At 50.3% G+C, this 19,812-nt stretch overlaps 1 protein-coding gene across 6 annotated transcripts in view; it reads left to right on the top strand.

Annotated features, from left to right (window-relative positions):
- Window positions 1-19,812, top strand: part of KCNIP3 (potassium voltage-gated channel interacting protein 3) — a 95,642-nt gene that overhangs the window by 17,362 nt on the left and 58,468 nt on the right. For 4 of the 6 annotated variants that reach the window (XM_070573580.1, XM_070573575.1, XM_070573578.1 and 1 more), the window contains exon 2: window positions 55-220. In XM_070573580.1, coding sequence (XP_070429681.1) covers window positions 61-220 — 160 coding nt within the window. In that variant the 5' untranslated portion in view covers window positions 55-60. Of the gene's footprint in view, window positions 1-54; window positions 221-6,561; window positions 6,687-6,809; window positions 7,876-19,812 lie in introns of all 6 variants that reach the window. The other 2 variants (XM_070573581.1, XM_070573576.1) reach the window with 1 other exon arrangement.

The raw sequence follows: 19,812 nt of genomic DNA, 5'->3' as shown, positions 1-19,812 counted from the left end.
GAGGACCCCACTGTGAGCAAGGGCTCAGGGCTGCTCTGCCTGTTCCTGCTGCAGGAGGTGATGAAGGTGTCGGATGGCAGTCTCCTGGGGGACCCCGGGCGCACGCCACTAAGCAAGAAGGAGGGCGTCAAGTGGCAGAGGCCGCGGCTCACCCGCCAGGCCCTGATGCGGTGCTGCCTGGTCAAGTGGATCCTGTCCAGCGCAGCCCCACAGGGCTCAGGTAGGCGATGCGGCCGGCTGGGATGAGGGCGGGGACCTGTTCTGAGCTCTGTCCTATCTGATGGCTCAGGCACCACTCTGGGAACCCAGCCTGGACCACATCACCGCTGCCTCTGTTGGGACATGTACCTCCATTCATTCACACCCTTCCCCATTCACTGAGCGCCTGCTCCACGCAGGGCACTCAGCTCAAGACAGGACCCGTGGTGGGGGGAACAGAGGATTGGGATCATGCTAGGGTTTTCCCAGCTGGGAGGCTAGAGCCTGACAGGCCAGGCTCGCTCCATCACCTCACCGGCTGGGTGACCTCAGGCAGCTCACTCATCCTTTCTAAGTCCTCTGTACGAAGAGCAGCTGGCACATTTGAAGATGGGAAAAACATGTGCAGGGGCCTGGTGAGGGGGGCCCAGACCCCTCCTCAGTCCTGCCCAGTGCACCCCAGGAGCTGGTGCTGACTCTTGACCTTGGGTGGCATTCTGGGTGTCCATGAGGAACTGAGGGAAATGGCTGCCCTGCACTTGCTGTTGACGTTTTTGGTGTTTGCTGAGTGTGACACAGCAGGAGATGTAGAGGCGACCTCGTGCAGCCCCCATATTCTCACACACACCACATACTCACACATGTGCACACACGTGTGCACATCTAGCCACCATGCACATGTGAGTGCACACACACACATCACACACAGGTGTATATGCCACATGCAGGCACACACACTGCACACGCTCATGTGCTCTCACACACTCACATGCTCACATACTCATACCCGTGTGATCACACACGCAAGGTGTGCACCAGAGTCTGCCTCTGTGACCTCAAGGAAAAGGTGCAGACTTGGGCCCTGACAGCCGTGTCTTGTTTGTTGTCTCAGACACTCCCTGTGTGAGTGCCAGGGAGCCTGGGTCCCCTTACTGGAGGATGAGCACAGTCAGGGCCCAGCCTCCCAGGCTCGATGGGGGTGGGGTGTGGAGGGGACTGCCTGAGGGACCAGGGCTTTAGCAGCCATCCCCAGGGGGTCATGCCTGTGTGAACAAGGGACAGTGGCGGCCGCATGCCAGGTCCCTGTCTTTTACCCACAACCACACTCCAGGGGGCTCCCAACACATTCCAGCCCCTCCCTTGTGTTTCCCCCAGAGCCCCTGCCCATCTGGGCTGCTTAGTCACCCTGGCTGACATTGGTTCCCACCCTTCCCTTTCCCACAGCGCCTCCCACAGAGGAGCTAGTGTACGTGAATACATATGTGGGTCACTCCCCAACTTGGCAGGGCAGCGGGGAGGAGGGGACAGGTACTGCAGGTGGCAGCAGCATTAAAAAGTCACTACAGTGCATGCAAACAGCTTAACCAGGAAAGACACATCTTCACTGTGCTGTTTGTTCTGCTGCAAGGTAAAAACAATCAATCTTCCATTAGGGTAGAAACTGAGAGCAGACGTGAGCCGTGGCGCTCTGGTGTGGCCAGGCGCGTGCGCCTGACGGGCTCTGGTCTGCTCTGACTGACAGCTTCTCCACACTCTAGGCTCAAAGGCCCTACGGGGCTATGCCCCAGGGCTTTCTTGGCAGCAGCCCATGATGCCCACCTTCAGGGACATGGGCAGGGCTCTTCACACTCAGCTCCTCCCAACCAAGCTGTCGGGACGCATTTGCTGAAGACTTGTCACAGCCATGCAGTTGTGGGGGCGGGAGAAGCAGGGAGTGGGGCCCAGGACATCCTCAACCACCCCGCCCAGCCTGGTGCATTCCCCTGGGTGCACGTGTTTCCCAGACACCATGCCAGGCCCCAGGGGGATCCGTGAAGCACAGGAAAGTGAGGTCCTGTCTAGTCGGGTGAGGAAGGCAGAGCAGACCACTGAAGAGTTGACTGAAGCTCAGGGAGGTCACTTGACTCAGCAGGTCACACGGGTGTTAGGGGCCGAGCCACCACTCTGACCTGGAGCTTCCTCCACGTGCTCTGGGCAGGGCACCCACCCTGATGTGTGTCTTCCTTGTCTCTTCTCTCGGAGAGCTGAGGGAAGACGGAGCCCAGGGACCTGGCCTCTGTGGAGACAGCAGCCACCCTCACAGACTGAGGAGCCGGGACCCCAGTGTACCACTTGTCTCCACGGGCACAGCTCCCAGGCGTCAGTCCCTCCAGGATGACACTGTCAGCACGGTCACACTGAGGGCTTTGTGCACACGTGAAATGCTAAACCGGGCAGATGAGGCTCCTCTGCTCCTTCAGGAGCCTCCATGGGCTCTGGATGCAGAGGACAATCGGTGCCATGGAGCGCAGCTCTGTCGCCGTGCTCAGCGAGGCCCAGTGCGTGTCCTCAGCAGCAGGCGCCTGCGGAAGGCGGGCGGGACGCCAAGTCACTGCACCCTTGTTGTTGGGGTTTTTCCATTCAGCAGAATCAGGACAGAGAGACAGACAGATTTCTGGGACAGCTGGGAGCAGAAGCCAAGGCCCAGGCCCAGTAAAGGGCACAGGTGCCCCCGAGGCTCAGGCAACCTCATCAGAGGGTGGCTGGAACTCAGGGGCCGGGAGTCACGATGGCAAGGGCTGGACCAGATGCCGCTGTGCCCTGGCCATCACTCCTGGGCTGTGAAGGCTCCAGTTTGGAGTCAGGAGCTGGTCAGCAGCAGTGGCCTCTAAGATAGACATGCCCAGGAGTGGGGAGCACAGGGCTGCCGGTGCGGCCCCACCCCACCCAGGAGGAGTGCCCATCCTTGGCTGATAAATGCATCCCCCTTCGACAGTCAGGGGTCTGTCCTCAGTGACTCAGAGGCTGGAGTCTGACCTGCTCTGCGCGTCTTCCCGGCGTCTGAAAGTCCTTCCTGTCAGGAGGCCAGGATGCCTCTCCGGGGGCATGGCTGAGCCACCGACTGGACAGACCTGCTTCTCAAGTCTGGCTCCCCACCAGGGCTGTGACACTCAGCTTCTTCAACTGCAAAACCAGAATAATAATACCAGCCACCAAATAACCTGGGGTCCTGGCAGCGGACAACTGCTTCCAGGCTGGCTGGTTCAAGCAGAGGCATTTACTCCATGATGTTAGGAAGTTCGTAGAAACTCTGGAAGACCCGAGAAGGGGGCCAGGTGGTGACAAACCAGGGCCCTGCCTGTCACTATGGGAAACACCCCCCCATCCCAGGTGTTCCATTAGGAACACTGGAGCAGCAGCCACACGCCCCCATGTGACACAAGGCAACCATTCCCCAAGAAACAGACACAGCCCACCCCCTCCCCCAAATTCTTATCAGCCACTGCATCCATCTCTGCGTACTCACTTCTCCTGGGGTTCTGTCAATCCCACATAAAACCACAATGTCACCAGCAGCCCTGATAAAAGTGGTAGCAGAGAGGGCTGAGGACAAAAGGGTAAATTAATTTGTCTGTAATATATAAGGATATATAAATGCATGCTACCAGAATTTTAATGTGTTTGAAGCACCAAGATGCCCTCGACATCTTGTTTTAAAGTGAGATGCCAGATCAGATGCCAGTTTTCTGGGGTTTATCTGAACACTGGTCCCGTGGCTCCTGAAGCTTTCGCCCTCATCAGAAGTCTAAAAAACTGAATGGTTGGAGTCTGGGGGGTGATGATATGTGAAGAGGATTTCTCTGGAGAGAGTGTGCTGAGTCCGACCCCCCAAGTTGAGAGGGGGATGCTTCGGTCACCTTTTGTTACCTAACAAAATACCCCCAAATGAAGTGGTTTCAGACAACCACCATTTTGTCTTCTTGCAATTCTGTGTGTCAGGCATTTGGGCAGGCCTCCCCTGGACGGTCCTTCTATTTCACGTGGCACCAGTTGTGATTATTCACGTCCCTTTGTTTAGCTGGTGGCTGGGCAGGATGGTCCAAGAAGATTCCACTCACAGGTCTGGTGCCTCAGGGCCTGTCTCGCTCCACAGGGCTGCTTGGGTTTCCTCACGACATGAGGGTCTCAGTGTCCAAGATGGCTGACTGCCAGTGGAGGGGGCGTGGTTCCAGGCAGTTCTTGAGGCCTGGACTCCAGAGCCTACACAGCATCACTTGCACTGCACACTGTCGGTCAAAAAAAGTCGCTGGCTCAGCCCAGATTCGAGGGGAGGGGGCATAGACTCTACCTTCTGTGGAGCTGTGGTGTGAAATTTGTGGCCGTCTTTAATCTTCTGCAGGAGCCTCAACCAGCAGTCCATGGTGGAGGGATCCAAACTCTCAATTCTGAGGGATCTGAGACCTCAGTCGTCCTGCCTATAATCCTTCACTAACTTTTGTCACTGTATTTGGCAATATTAATAGATTCCCTGGAGACCTGACTAGATTTAAGATGTAGTACCCACCCCCAGCCCCGTGTAGCTGTAACACCTTCTCTCCTGGATCCTCAGAATCATTCACCGCAGCCAACCCCATTTTATGTCAGCTGGTCTGCGTGGTATGAGGAGCCCAACACGTCCAGGCACAGTCTCAGCTCCCAGTTCAGCAGACCCACTGGTGTCTCCCCCTTGGGGAAGCGTTCTTCTTGTGGGATCTAAAACCTCTAATCTTGAGCCCAAAGTATTGGAGATGAGCAGCAAAAATGCTGTGAGGGGCTGGCTGTGGGGTGGTGTGAGGGTCCACTGCCACCACTTCCCTTGGTTCCTGGAGCCATTATTCTGGCTGGACGGGGAGCAGCATATTCAGTGGTACGTCCAGCATCCGGCAGGACAGCGCCTGAATCTCACAGCTGGTGCTGGAATCACTCTGCGGTAGGCTCTTCCACTGTTCTGTAAGGCCAGCTGCTTCTGGGCACGGGGAACAGGGTGAGGCCAGAGGGTCTTGTAGGCATCGGCCTTCGGGCACACTTCTTTGTTGTCGAATGAGTCCTTTGGTCAGCAGCAATGATGTGTGGGACAGCGTGATGGGTGGTGGTGTTGGCAGAAGCGGGGCAATCAGGAAGGAAGGTCCATATCCAGAATGAGTGTCAATTCCAGAGAGACGGAAGAAATACAACGTAGCAGACCTGCCACCTGGTGGCTGGCTGGTCACCCTGCTGGCAAACTGGGCGCTCAACAGCAGCTGTAGCCAGGTCAGCCCAGTCAGGGGAAGTTCTTTTATTGAACCCATTAATAATCTCAGTCCACACGGCACTTTGTTCCTGGACAGTGCCGAGCAGCCAGGAGTACCAGCTGACTGACGTACACAGACAGGCCTTCTTGTCCACCTGACTTCTGAGCACCTCCCCAGGCCTGGGTGCCCTTTGGGGAGCATCCACAAAGGACAGTGACATTCTCACACCTCCTAGTCTCCACTCCTCCAGGTTTGTTCCCTCCACCTCCCTGATCCCTGAACAAATGGTAGCAACCACCTGAGAGTCCATGTAAATTTGTGCCTCAGGCTGTCTCTCCTTCCAGGCAACGTGGGCAAGATCTTCTCAATGTGCTGCCCGCCAGGAAGGCTTCCCTTCCCCACCATCCTTCCCCCAGGTGGGCTGCCATGTCAGCTCAGAGTCGGTGCCAAGATTTCTTGCAGCTCTGTCTATAAATTGTGTTTGAACGCTTGTCCTCCTCAAGAAGGAGATCTTAGGAACTCCCCACGGGGCCACAGGTGTGGGCTGAGGGGAAGGTGGCAATGCAGCTGTTACCGTGGGGGTTGGAGCCAGCAGCTTCTATACCTACCTCAGCCTTCTAGAGCCCCCGACCCTCATGCACAGCAGCTGTATGTGGTGATGGAGTGCTGCACACACGCGCCTTTACAGCCAGGGAGAGGTGGATACTCAGTTCCCGATGAGCAGCTCGGGTCTAGGGCCTCCTGGTGTCCCACAGCCAGGCATTCCAACTCCATGAGAGCCCAGTAGCTCAAAAGAGGAAGTGATCCTTGCAAAAGAAGCATGGCTTTGCTCAAAGCCTGAGGAGACCACAGAATGCTCCTGTTGGGCCTGCCATAGGCCCTGCAGAGCATCCGAATGTGCCTTAGACACACTGTGTGCCACTGCATGTGCTGGGTCAGCAGGCAGAGCTGAATGCACGCAGCCTGGACCTGCTGCACAGCCTTTGCTCAGGAAGCAGCCTGGAGCAGCACGCTCAACTGTGGCACACGAGACAGCCCACCAAACACTGCACCTTCTTTCACTGGTCAGGGTCGCAAGGCGCAACAGCTCTTCTCTCACCTTGAGGAGAGTATTTTGATTTGGCTGCACTTGCATATAACAGAAACTGCAAATGACAGTGGCTTAATTTAGACACAAGTATGTGTCTCCTCTGTGAGAAATCTGGGCTGGGTGGTGACTGGCACCAGTTTAGCAACTCGGGGATGTCAGAGTCAGGGTCTCTGGGTGTTTTACCCTTTCCCTCACAGTTGCAAGGTGGTTGCTCTGACTGCAGCCATCACGGTTTTGTTCCAGGCAAGAGGAAAGAGAAATTGGGCAAAAAGAGGAAGCAGTAGTGACTACATCTGTTACAGAAACCTCTGCAAGATTTATGCCTACATTTCATTGTCCAGCACTGAGCCACCCTGACTGCAAGGAAGGTGAGGGAATGGCAGATTTTTAAGCTGGCCCCATTTCCACCTCCAACAAAATCTGAATTCTGTAGGTGAAAAAACAGGAGAATGAATACTCAAGTGGCGTTCTCTGCCTCACGTGCCCCGTAGGCTGTTTTGATGACTGAGCGACTGAACACACTGGTGCCCAGAGGAGCTCGGCGAGCTGCCCGGCGCGCACTGGAGCGTGCACAGTGCAACGCAGGGGCAGGGGAGTGGCCAGCAGTCCCTGCTCCATCGTACACTTGGCTTTCCCTTATCCTCCTCATCAGAGGGACCCCTTCCCAACTCCCTGTTCTCTACTCTACAGAGGCACAACAGGGCTGGGAGACACGGTCAGTGAGCAGAGGCTAAAGGTCAAGAGATAGACAAAGGTCAGAATCCCCTCCCCTGCTCCAGCTCTGCCCAGGGCACCTGGTCCCAGAGCCTCCTAGGCAGGGGCTGGGTGGGAGCCAGGCTGCTCCTTTTCTGGCCGCAGAGAAGCCCTGGGACCTGGAGGAGGCCCCTTTGCAGTGAGATCACACCCTCAGCCGAAAATCACACAGTGGCACCTCCCCGCTTGGTGCTGGGAGCTCAGGAGCAATGCCCACCCCCACCCTCACCCCCTCCCAGCCCAGGAAGCTGCAGGAAGCCTTCTGCCTCCAGGAAGAGTGAGCTCCAGTGTCCTGAGGAGCCAGATCCAGATGCAAGGGGAAGGGGCCGGCCCTGGGACAGGAGTAGGGGCTGCTTCAGGAGGCCCAGCTCTGGCATGGGGGGCTGGCAGGCCACTGGCCGGCCCCTGGAGGCTCTGGGCTGAGGGCTGAGGGGCAAGCAGTTCTGGGAAAGGCCAAGAGAACAGGAGGCAGGGACAGAGAGGGGAAGGACTGAAACACCAAGTGATAGGAGAGGCGCTGAGATTGAGAGACAGAGAGACAGACCAGAAGGGGGAGAGAGGGAAAGTCCTTGTAGAAAGGCTTTGAGTGTCAGGCTTGCACTGCAGCTGGTAGGGCAGAACTGAGGGCAGGAACCAGGACCCCTTGGATCAAGCCAGGCCCAGGGATGGCAGGGCGCAGCAAGGCACCTCACCCGGCCGGGGGACCTGTGCTGAGACTGCAGGAGTGCCAGCACGGCTGCAAGAAACATCTGGGCGACATCATCAGCTTCTTCTTCCATTTCATCTCTGGAAACCTGGCTCGAGGTGAGGACTGCTTTAGCAGGACCAGGGACAAGGGTGCAGGAAGGGGCAGGTTTGGGGCTCAGAACTTTACCCACCTTGAATGGGGCAGGGATGACCAGGGGGGCAGTGGCCCTGAGAGCAGGACTGGAAGGGACCCCCCAGGCTTGGAGCCCTGCCCTGTGACCTGCGGGCGGGGAGTGCCAAGCCAGGGCTGCCAGTCTCATGGGCCTGGGGAGGGAAAGAAGGTGGGGAGGAGGGTCCCTTCTCCAGGGAGCATGGACTCAGGCACGGCCAGGCTGGAAAGCAGCCGGAGGCTCTCGGGCCGACCCACCGGCTTTGTGCACTCTTGACCCCACTGCTCTGGCCTTCTCCCCTCCTCCCTCCCTCGCTGGGGACCACTCTCCTCCATCAGAGACAGATATGATATCTGCAGAGAGGGTTAAAGGAAAGGAGCAAGTGTCTAGAAAGACCCATGTGTATAAAGTGCTCAATCAGTGATCGCCATCCTTCAAAATCTGTAAAAGCCAACCAACCTGGAATTCCGGCAGGGACACAGGGCTTCGCTGGAGCCTGTGCTCTCAGGCTTAGGCCTGGGGAGGGTCCCCGTGTGGAAGTGACTCCACAGCAGGTCAGGGCCCACTGCTGCTCTGCCTCCTCAGCCTCCGGCCCCCTAAGGCAGGTGCTCAAGGGCTGAGAGGGAGGGAGATGGAGGCTTGGCCTCGGGGACCAGGAGGCAGGCGCAGGGAGAGGGGCTCCTGCATGTGGAGACTTGGTGTTTTCTTGGCAGGATGCCCTGGGAAGAGGTGTTAGAAGCTTCACACCCTGACAGGAGAGACCCTCAGCACTTGGGGCCTCCGGGCCATCTTGTTCTATCCTGTTATTACAGGGATGTGAAGGGAAGTAGGCCAAAGAAATCACATGACTCCCTAAAGAGATATCAAATTAACCCCTAACACATCAAGATGAGCCAGTGTAGATATGTGACATGTTGGCCTTTTAGCCAAAGCTAAAAGCCTCTTGTGCTGCCCAAAGATGCTCATAGACACTGAGGGACAATGTGCCAACGCTGGGTGGGGCTGGGCTGGAAAAGCCTGACCTTTGTCCGCTCTCCGGGGTGGGGGCCTTGTCCCCCATCTTGTTCCCTGCCCTGTCCTGAGTGCCTGGCACAGAGCCTGGTGATAAATACTTGTCAAAATAATGAGTAACGTTTTAAGAAGAATAAAACATAAAATTGAGCATATAATCAATCATCTCAAACTGGCCAACTAATAACGGTTTAAAACGCTTAAAAGCAGCAACGAATCTCTAGGGATGAAGACAGGATTCTGACGTGACGAGCTTTGCAGAGGGAGGGCAGGTAGAGGTGGTAGTCTAGAGCGGGGACGCAAACTCAGGCGGCTCTGTGGGACTCAGGCCGATGCTGCCACAGGGCCTGGGAGCCCCGGGTCACCGGCAGCTTCTCTGAAGAAAGAGAGGTCTGGCTCTGCCCATGATGCCCTTAGCGCTGCCTACTGCTGCTGAGGCGTCCCTCTCCAGGCGGTCATGTTGGGGGAGGACAGAACTTTGAAGATGGCAGGCCCTGGGCTGCTTCTCTTTGAAGAGAGACATCTGCAGGCCGGGCCAGTGGCAGAGGGATGTGTCTGGAGTCACCAGGGTGCTGACCGTGACCCTACCAGCTGGTGACCTTGAGCATCTCTCCTGACCACACTCAGCCTGGGCCCCTCATCTGTCCCGTGGGGACATATGACATAGCACCGGCTCCACAGGGCGGCTGGGAGGGTCAAGGGGAGCCCTTGCTCATTGGAGTTTCAATAAACTGGCATCTCTATTGTCTGGTAGCTTCATGCACCTTTTTCAAAACTTTTTACCTGCCTGGTACACTTGCAGGCTGATGGGCACTTTCTCTCGCTCCCTCTGCATGTCTCCCTGTCTGTCTCAAAAGGGAGGGAGGATACGGCAGGTCTGTGTCACCTAAGGGTGTGATCTGCCTGTTGCGCCTCAGGTCCTTCATCCGACAAAGGCCTTGCTGGTCTCCCTCTGAGCTCCGTCCAGCTCTGGTGGATGCTGGTTCTGGGGTCCTCAGAATGGTGGGGGGTGGGGACAAGCTGCCTGGGTGCAGGGAGCAACGAGGCCAAGAGCAGGCTGGGTGTGAACCCCGAGATGCAGCTGGGAACAACGTGGGTGGCTGCTAAAAACACAAATACTTGACATCAATGTATGGAACAAGCCAGGGGACACACGCTTCCTCATCGCCTCTGACCCTTCTAGGCCGCTCTGTGGAAGTGCTCTTCCCTGCCCTTTGGATGAAATTCTCTGCAGATCCTGTGGTCATCTTTCAGGTGTTAGCAAATACTCGGGTATCCTTTTCAGCCCAATATCACTACTGCAGACCCTCATTCACTTGGGGAGCCCCCTCCCTCGACTCGTCTCAGGCCTAAGGGTGGAGAAGGAAGGCAGAGTGTGGGCAGGGTCCTGGTGAGTCCATTCCTTTTTCACTTTGTGCCCCACATGGTTCCGGGGCCAGGCCAATGCCACCTCCTGTCGGCTGCTCACGATGCCCATTAGCCTCATCTCCTAACTATTGAGACTGCCCCTCCGCAGGCAGTCTTTTGGGAGGGGGATGGAACTTTGAAGACGGATTCCCCCAGCCCTCTTCACAGGGTGTGAGGGAGCTCTGCAGAAAGGACCTTCTGCCTCCATGACCATCGCTGGGCGCATGTCCAGTTCCCTCCCCTCACTCTGGCTGCCTCCGGCCAGTGCAGCTGCAGCCATCACCCTGACCTCCTCCAGGTGTGGGTCAGACCCACCTGGCCCCGCATCCCCCATACTCCAGGGACACACGCCCAGATCCCCACAGGCTTCCCAGACGCCCTCAATTAGACAGAGGACTGAAGTCTTCCGGGTGTGGGGAGGAGGGAAAACACCCCAGTACACCAAGCAGCCTTGCCAAAGACATTCCTTTCCTCTGCCTCACCAACCTTTCTCTTCTCTGCCCTCTGGTGGGGTGAGTCTTGGAGCCAGGTTCCCAGTCCCTTAGTGTGACCTGCATAGGTGGTCTTGGTCTGCCTAAACTTTATAGGAAAAGTCATTTTAACACCTGGATATAAGACATGGAGACCACATCAAGACAGAGGAGAGCCATCTTCTGGGCCACTCACCCCACCCTCTAGCAAGTGCCCAGACCCCAGGTTCCCAGGGAAAAGGCAGGCATGGGGCAGAGACAGGGAGGGGCCAGGAGCCAGGAAAGAGGGCTCAGGCTTCAGATTGAGGCAGCAGAGACCCAAGATTACAGACAAATTTGGGCACAGCTGGCTTGAATTGACAAAGCATCATTCTCCATGTGTTAAAAATATCCTTCTTCTACGAATAGACAGAGTGTGTGTCAAGGTTCTGTTGAAGTCCTTAATGTGGGAACCAGCAGACTGACAAAGCTGATTCAAAAGAGAAAGAAACACAGGGGTTTTTAGAGAAGGTGGAAAGAGAAGGAACACTGAGATATGACTGCTCAGTTAGATATGAAACTGAGAAAGATCCAGTGCAGTAAAACCACCATGTGGGGTCATCTTCTCTGCCACAGAGAGGAGGAAATCATTGCATCTTATCAGGTTTACAGGCCTGTAAAACGTCTGGGCCCTGATCAGTTGCTCTGCTCAGTTCCGCTCCCCTGGAGAGTCAGATGCCCTGGGCAGGATTAGACATGCTCCAGCAGGACCCAAAAGGTCACGCAATGCTCTTTGGGCTTTATTTCCACAATTTAAAAACAATTTTAAACAACAAAGAATCTTATCCTTGACACTCATGGCTGTTAAAAGGTAAACTGAGGCACATTAAAAATTTCAAGAGCTTGGGGCCAGCCCCCTGGCATAGTGGTTAAGTTAGGCACATTCTTCTTCTGTAGGCCGGGTTCACAGGTTCAGATCCCAGGCATGGACCTACACCACTCATCAGTCACCCTATGGAGGTGACTCACATATAAAAAATAGAGGAAGTCTGGCACAGATGTTAGCTCAGGGCGAATCTTCCTCAAGCAAAAAAAGAAGAAGAAGAAGAAGAAGAAGAATTTCATGAGTTTATTTGAGCATATCTCAATTTGGATTCGGCGCCAAGCCGAAGGTGGTTAGGAGTGCTCCACTGACCGCAGCTAGGGAAGAGAAGATGCTAAAGCAAAGCGAGGAAATGAATTGATTGCCCACAGCCTAAGCGGTTGTGCTATTGGGAAAGGCTCGTTGGCTGTTTGTGATTCTTTGTTCATAAGTTTCATTTTCTCAGATTTAAGTACGTTGACTCCAGCTCAGTTTTCAGTTGATTGCAGAGGCCACCAAGGCTTCGGGGCCACTCCAGTCTAACGGCCTCCTTGTTAATTACTTTAACAATTCCCTGCCTCTCATACATGGGAGATTGACCAACAGTTGGGTATTACTGCCACTCTGTCATCCGCAGGGTTAAACTGTTCTTGTCTTGTCATGAAACTCATAGGGTACTACGTCAGGCTGTGGAAGAAATGATTTTGTTCTTCATCCTGTTTCTGCTTCTCCAAAGACAGTGAGACCATCTGATGTCCAGCTGATGGCCTCGAACGTGTGTATAAGACCCTTGAGAGAACACAGCACACCAGGGAGGGCACAGTGACAACTGTCAGGAGGATAAAATGGGAGACCGAAGTGTGCTCCTCGGCCAGGGCCCCCATGAACCAAATCAGTGCTATCAAGTAAAATAATATAAGAATGTACCTGAAGAGCCATCAACCCGTTTTAGCCAAATGGCCTGTTTGTTAATTTCTTGTGTTTGAGTTTCTACTACACAAGAGGCGTTGATTCAGGTACAGCTGGAGGTAACTGCTATGGCCCAGACTCCTCCTTATCCAGCCAACAAGTAATCTAAAGCAACTCTATTATCTAAAACCACTTTATCAGCTCAAAATAATCCCTATGCCAAAAAGGCATATTTTGCTACCCTTTGTTCCTTGCCTTTGAAATTTCTCCAAGAAGTTTCCAGTCTAGCATTTGAGCTGGCAGATGGCTCCATCTCGGTGCTCTACTCTCAGTCCTGAGAACAGCCCGGTTCAGTTAAGCAGTCATGTCTCATTTCAGGAGGAGGTGTTGCGAGTGGCTCCCCAAAGCCAGGCCTACGTGGGGCAAGCAATCAGGTATTTAATAAGAGGCGTTTTTATGGAACAAAAGAAAAACAAAGGGCAATGGTTGGAGCAGACTATAAATCAGTTCTTTTTTTTTATGATTTTATTTTTTTTTCCCTTTTTCTCCCCAAAGGCCCCCTGGTACCTAGTTGTATATTCTTAGTTGTGGGTCCTTCTAGTTGTGGCATGTGGGACGCCGCCTCAGCATGGCCTGATGAGCGGTGCCATGTCCACGCCCAGGATTCGAACCAGCGAAACCCTTGGCTAACGCAGTGGAACGCACGAACTTAACCACTCAGCCACGGGACCGGCCCCTATAAATCAGTTCTGAGTCCAGAGGGCAGCCAGTTGAGAAGATGTCTAGATGTTGGACTCGTAGACGTTGGGCTCAAAGCATCTTTTGTAGTTTGTAGTTTGAACGTCTCTGGTGACGTCATCAGGTGTTCTAGTACTTTCTGAGTGGCCTACTCAGCAACAGGCACACAGCTTACCCATGACGAGCTGTTGTGTGATTTCTCTGAGGTTTATATCAAGTTGTCCAGCTTCAGTTTGCAGGGCTTCAGGAAGAGGGCGGTTTCTGCTCTCAGTGAGTCCACGTCAGACGTGTGGAAGAAAATTGGAAACATTCATTTGGGAAGTTTTAGCCAGATATTGGAGGAAACTAGAAGAATTTAGGATCCAGCCCCATTTACAGGTACATAACAAAACCTCAAAGACAGTGAACAGGTCTAGAATTTGACATCCACAAGGAAGTATTATCGTTTTCTACAGAAACATAATTTTTCTCCCTACAATTACCCCAATTTCCAGTAAAGATAATCATAGTTAAGACAAATTTGTTTGCATAATTCTAGTCTCATTAAACTTGCCCTGATTATCTATATAAGAGTAACAAGAGTGGTGGTTTTATGTATATTCTTAAATATGATATTCCAGTTAAAGCTTGGTGATAGCTAAGGGGCTTTGTTGGCTGCATAAAGTCAACTCTAGTTTATTAGATTTTTTAAAAGCCTCTTTAGGATAAGAAGCCAAGCCAAGGACTTGTCCAGTTGTGTCTTCTTATAAGGAGAGCAGATTCTCTTTTTTTTTTTTTTTGAGGACGATTAGCCCTGAGCTAACATCTGCTGCCAATCCTCCTCTTTTTGCTGAGGAAGACTGGCCCTGAGCTAACATCCTTGCCCATCTTCCTCTACTTTATATGTGGGACGCCTGCCACAGCATGGCTTGCCAAGCAGTGCCATGTCCGCACCCAGGATCCGAACCAGTGAACCCCGGGCCGCTGAAGCAGAATGTGCGCACTTAACCGCTGCGCCACCAGGCGGGCCCCGGAGAGCAGATTCTTACTGAAGCTATGCAGATACCTATATTGTAGTGAAAAATAAGAATATCCCATAAGAGGTTCTGGATTCTGGAGGGATCAGGCAGAGAGAAAAAGATAAATATTCTATTTTTGTTTACAAAAGTATACTTTACCTAAATTGCTGTGTTATACATAACTTAAAAGAAAGGAGAAAAGGAGTTCTTCAGATTTGGAAAACAAAACATTGAAGAACCAGCAATGTCTCAAAGTCATAAAACATAGTTATCCTTATCATCTCATTCAGCCCTGCGTAATTAATTCTTGATGAATGCTTGATCTGGGGTTAGCAGCTTTATGAATCCATCAGTTTCTCCATTAGAATTCTGAAAATTATTACCCAGTTCAGAGGTGTAATCTTAAAGTTGTCAGAAATCTGCACTTCTCAGAATTCTTTCCATGAATCTCTTTGAAAAAGAAGCACTTCTGCCAAAGCATCAGAGGGAAGCAATGACTGTCTGTAAATGTCAAAAAACTTAAAAGTGGCCATGGTTAAGGACCTGATGAGAGTTCCTTTTAATGCATTTAACAAGGAATTTTTGTTATGTGCGTGACATACAACATTTTAAGATAATTACTAGAATTATGATTGATAACATAATACCAGGACATATCAGATCTCTAGGAATTTCATACAATTTCCGGAACTCTTACATAAATAACATCTATCCATAGGAATAGAACCTAAAGAAGGTTTAGCATCACTTCTTTGACAATTCTTCCCATGTAATTTAACATATCAAATAAGCCTAATTCATTTAACATCTCTCTTTTGTAAGGAGAGAGAACAATCTTTTGGGATGTTCTGGAGCCCTCTGGAAAATTCCAAAGTTAGTTCGAGGTCAAAAAGACTTCATGTAGAATTTGATTATGGGAAGTTTATAAAAAATATCAAAAGGTTTGAACACTTGATTAAATACGATCTTGGCAATCTATTCAACCAAAGTGATAAAGACTTATAAGGCAAACAAAGGTTTGTAAAACCAAACAAACAAAAAAACCTTTGAGATTTTGTAAAAAAAAAAAAAAAAAAAAAAGCTTAGCTCTTGTAAAAACCTTAGCTCTTTCAATAGAGAAGACTCAATTCTCCTAATTAATCAAAGACCTGATAAAGACAACATGAAGAACAGGAAATTACTTTGGGAAGACACAAAATCTTTGCTTTCCAGGTTGATTACCCAAAAGTAAGGAAAAACCTTTCATAATCTCTTATCAGGAACAGACCAATAGTTCAAGAAAAGTTTATAATTTAACAAGGGAAAGAGAATTACATTTTAATTTTGCATAGGCATACTATTGATATTAAAGCTTATCTTTAAAACTCTTATAATAAATCCATTAAGTTTTAGCCAGCTTGACCACATAAGATTTTTTTCTCTCTCTCTTCCTACTTTCTAGATCCATTTAGTTTTTGTGTCCTTTATTCTCCTCTTTCTCATTTTGAAACAAACAGTTTATTCTACTTTAGGACGAAATAACTCTCTTTCCTCTTAACAAAAATGCATTTGCATATTTCATACCTTTTCTTACCAAAAACACATCCTACTTCCTTGCACACAGAGTTGTTTCTCTTATTATTTCTAGAAATTTTAATTACATATATTGATTAGTATTCTTAACTCTTGGAAACCTTAATTTCTAGTGAGCTAAGAATGAGCAATTGTGGACTATCCGTTACACCAGCATTCTATAGATTGGCAAACATTAATACATTCCATAATTTCTAGAATCATATACTTCTTCATAGTAAACTTTTCAATGCAGCTCAAAACATGTTTGTCAACGGACCTGTTGATGCAAAATAACCAATAACCATTCTACAGATAAGAGAGATAAGGTTCATTTTGCTTGAGCCAAATTAAGGTTATAACCTGGGAAGGCAGTTTCCACAAAGGAAGAAAGCGTTCTGGAGAAGCATGGTTTTCAGTACAGTTTTATGCCTTTTTGGAACAAAGAACATACATTAAACACACCCAGGTTACATATCCATCAAAGTTTCAAAGAGGTATTCAGTTGCAAATTAGCAGGTCAACATGACCCTGATGTCAGGAAAGGGACAAATACAGGCATTACCGATAGGGCGTTACTGACACTGGTTAAGGTCAGAGGTGCAGGAGGGGAAGTATGTATTGTTATCTTAAGAGAGAGCATTCTTTAATGGTTAAAGCAGAAGTACAGTGTATGTTTGATAGGCCGTGAGTCAGGCTTCTTTAGTTCAAGATGAATCCGTTTTTTTCTTTTTAAGGGTGTGCTTTTTTTTCCTTGGAGAGGAAGATTGGCCCTAAGCTGACATCTGTTGCCAATTTTCCTCTTTTTTTCCTCTCCAAAGCCCCAGTACATAGTTGTATATCCTAGTTGTAGGTCATTCTAGTTCCTCTATGTGGATGCCACCACAGCATAGCCTGATGAGTAGTGTATAGGTCCACGCCCACGATCCAAACCGATGAACTCCACGCTGCTGAAGTGGAGCACACAAATTTACCCACTCAGCCATGGGGTCGGCCCCCAGAATCAGTCTTGAACCAGAAGTTACCCCATATACCTCAAAAGGTGAAAATCTCTTATCAGACCCAAATATCTTTAGTCTCTCTGTAATAAGAAATCCAAGATAGATAAACTTATGTTCAGTAATTAGTTTCAATATTTTATCTTATTTGGAAATTGTTGGGAAAAGCAGTCTCACGCCTACAGTCTTTCAACCCCCCACTCAGCTGCGTCAGAATGGGCCTTGGGCCTGTAACGCTTCCTTACCAAGAAATGAAGAGCCCACATAGCCTGTCCTGGGCTTATCACACCATGTGGGAATATCCCTTATCAATGCAAAATAACCAATAATCATTCTATAGATGAGAGAAAGAAGATGACCTTTGCTCGAGTCAAGTTGAGGATTACAAGCCAGGAAGGCAGTCTCCACAAAGGAAGAAAGTGTTCTGGAGGAGCATCGTTTTCAATATGTTTTATTCCTTTTTAGAACAAGGAACATACATTAAACACGCCCAGGATACACATCCATCAAAGTTTCAAAGAGGCATTCAGTTGCAGATTAGCAGGTCAGCATGACCCTGATGTGGGGAAAGGGACTAACAAGGGCCTTACCAATACCAGTGGACGTAGGAGGGGAGGGATGCATTGTTACCTTAAAAGAGTGCATCCTTTTACTTAGACATAATGTTTAATCCATTCTTTGCTTTGATGGTTAAAGCAGATGTAAATGTCTGTTTTATAGGCCATAAGTGAGGCTTCTTCAGTTCAAGTTGAGTCAGTTTTGAACCAGAATAGCCACCCCATATACCTCAATATGTGAAAGTCTCTTGTCACCCTCCTTGTTTAATTTTCTGAGTATTCCTTTGTCTCTGTTTAAAGTGTGTGCATCACACGGTACCTAGCCAGGGCACTGTTATATCTGTCCTCTGTGGGGAGGGGGCAGGGTTCTTCCATTGTGACTTGAGAGGGGTGCTCATAAGTCAATTGCCCTGAATCCGCCATGGGGGGAGACCTGCTGGCCATGGGGGACCAATGTCCACTATGGAAATTGATCTTGCTCTGTCTCTTCTCTATGGACGTAAAGCATCGATCCATCCAATGCTTGACTGTTGTGTTTCTCTTGGCAACTTCAATACCAGGGTGCAGAGGGCAGAAGTGTTTAGGGTGCTTCACTGGGATTGGTAACCTATGCTCCGGGCCCTACTCCCTTGGGATTTCTGAAAAGAATAGGTGGGCTTTGAACTGCTTCTAGAGCTGCATTTCTGTTCTTGTAAAGACTCAATTTGTAAGACAAGAGCAACTATTTTCAATTCCTCAAAGAACTGGGTTGCAGCCTGAATGATATGAAGGGGCTGGACCCACGCATCCAACTACATTATGTTCAATTTGCTTCTTTATATCGGAGGGAAGATTTCAACTAAGGTAGAAATCAAAAGACTCCTTTGTTCTGGATTTAGAGCTGTGTATCTTTGGAATGTTTTAATAAATTGTTCCACAAAGGCTTCAGAATGTTGTCTTTCCCTCTGGATACATAGTTCCATTTTAGCTTAGGAAAGACGGCCTTAAAAAAGTTCCTATCAGGCTCTGAATATCAGTCTCCAATTCAGACCACTTCTGACCCTGGAGCTCCTCTTAAAGAAAAAATCCTTCCAAATATCTTACCATTAGGTTTTAGCTGGGACGAACAATAAATATTCCTGGCAGCAATGAACTCTTTGAAAGAGACAGTTTTGATTCCTTAGTCTTAGAAGCTTCAGCACACCAATCAAAAATGTATCCCGTTGTGTTTGGAAAGTCTGAGACCTTTTTTTCTCTAAGGCATCTCATAAATGGATAAGCTTATCTAGGTTATAAGTTTCCCACACTGCTCATTAAGCCATGCCGTGGCAGCATCCCACATACGAAATAGAGGAAGACTGGCACGGGTCTTAGCTCAGGGCCAATCTTCCTCACCAATAAATAAGTAAATAAATAAAGACACTGTTTTTTTTTTTTTTTTTTTAAAGATTTTATTTTTTCCTTTTTCTCCCCAAAGCCCCCCGGTACATAGTTGTGTATTCTTCGTTGTGGGTTCTTCTAGTTGTGACATGTGGGACGCTGCCTCAGCGTGGTCTGATGAGCAGTGCCATGTCCGCGCCCAGGATTCGAACCAACGAAACACTGGGCCGCCTGCAGCGGAGCGCGCGAACTTAACCACTCGGCCACGGGGCCAGCCCCAAGACACTGTTTTTTAAAAAATTTTTCTTGCCTGAGGCCTCACCATGGACTCAGTCCAGTTTAAGTTGGACTCGGTTCAGTTTAAGCCAGAGAGTTCACCGTGTTTGAGTTGGACCCAGGCCAACCCTGGACCCAGTTCAGTAAAAGAAATGTTCAAATAAAGCTGGAGAGCTCAGTTATCCGAGAAGGACTTACCCATGACCTTCAGGTGTGGTGAGAAAGCAGTGAGCACAAAGGGCTCAGCGGGTGCCTCCACCTGGTTACTGGTTGCTCCGGTGGGCCATCAGGGGTCTCCTTCAGATCCCACTTGTGACACCAGAGCTGTTAAAAGATAGACTGAGACGCACTAAAATTTTCAAGAGTTTATTTGAGCATCCATTGATTCGAATGGGGCAGCACCAAACCAAAGATGGGAGCTCCACTGACAGGAGCTAGGGGAGGGGTTTGTAGAGAAGATGCAGAAACAAGGCAACGAAATGATTCGATTGGCCACAGCTTAAGCAGTTGCCTTATTTAGGAAAGCCTAGTTGGCTATTTGTGTCGCATGTTCTTAAGTTTTGTTTTCTCAGATTTGAGCACATTGATTCTGGGTTAGGTTTTGGTTTGCTTACGTGGGCTACCAAGGCATCAGAGCCACCTCAGCCCAATGGCCTCCTTGTTTAAATACTTTAACATAGGGGCTGGCCTGGTGGCGCAGCGGTTAAGTGTGCACATTCCGCTTCGGCAGCCCAAGGTTCGCCGGTCGGATCCCGGCTGCAGACACGGC

This window comes from Equus przewalskii, chromosome 14 (genome assembly GCF_037783145.1).
Source record: "Equus przewalskii isolate Varuska chromosome 14, EquPr2, whole genome shotgun sequence".
Classification (NCBI taxonomy): Eukaryota; Metazoa; Chordata; class Mammalia; order Perissodactyla; family Equidae; genus Equus; species Equus przewalskii.
This window is presented reverse-complemented; position numbering and strand designations above follow the sequence as displayed.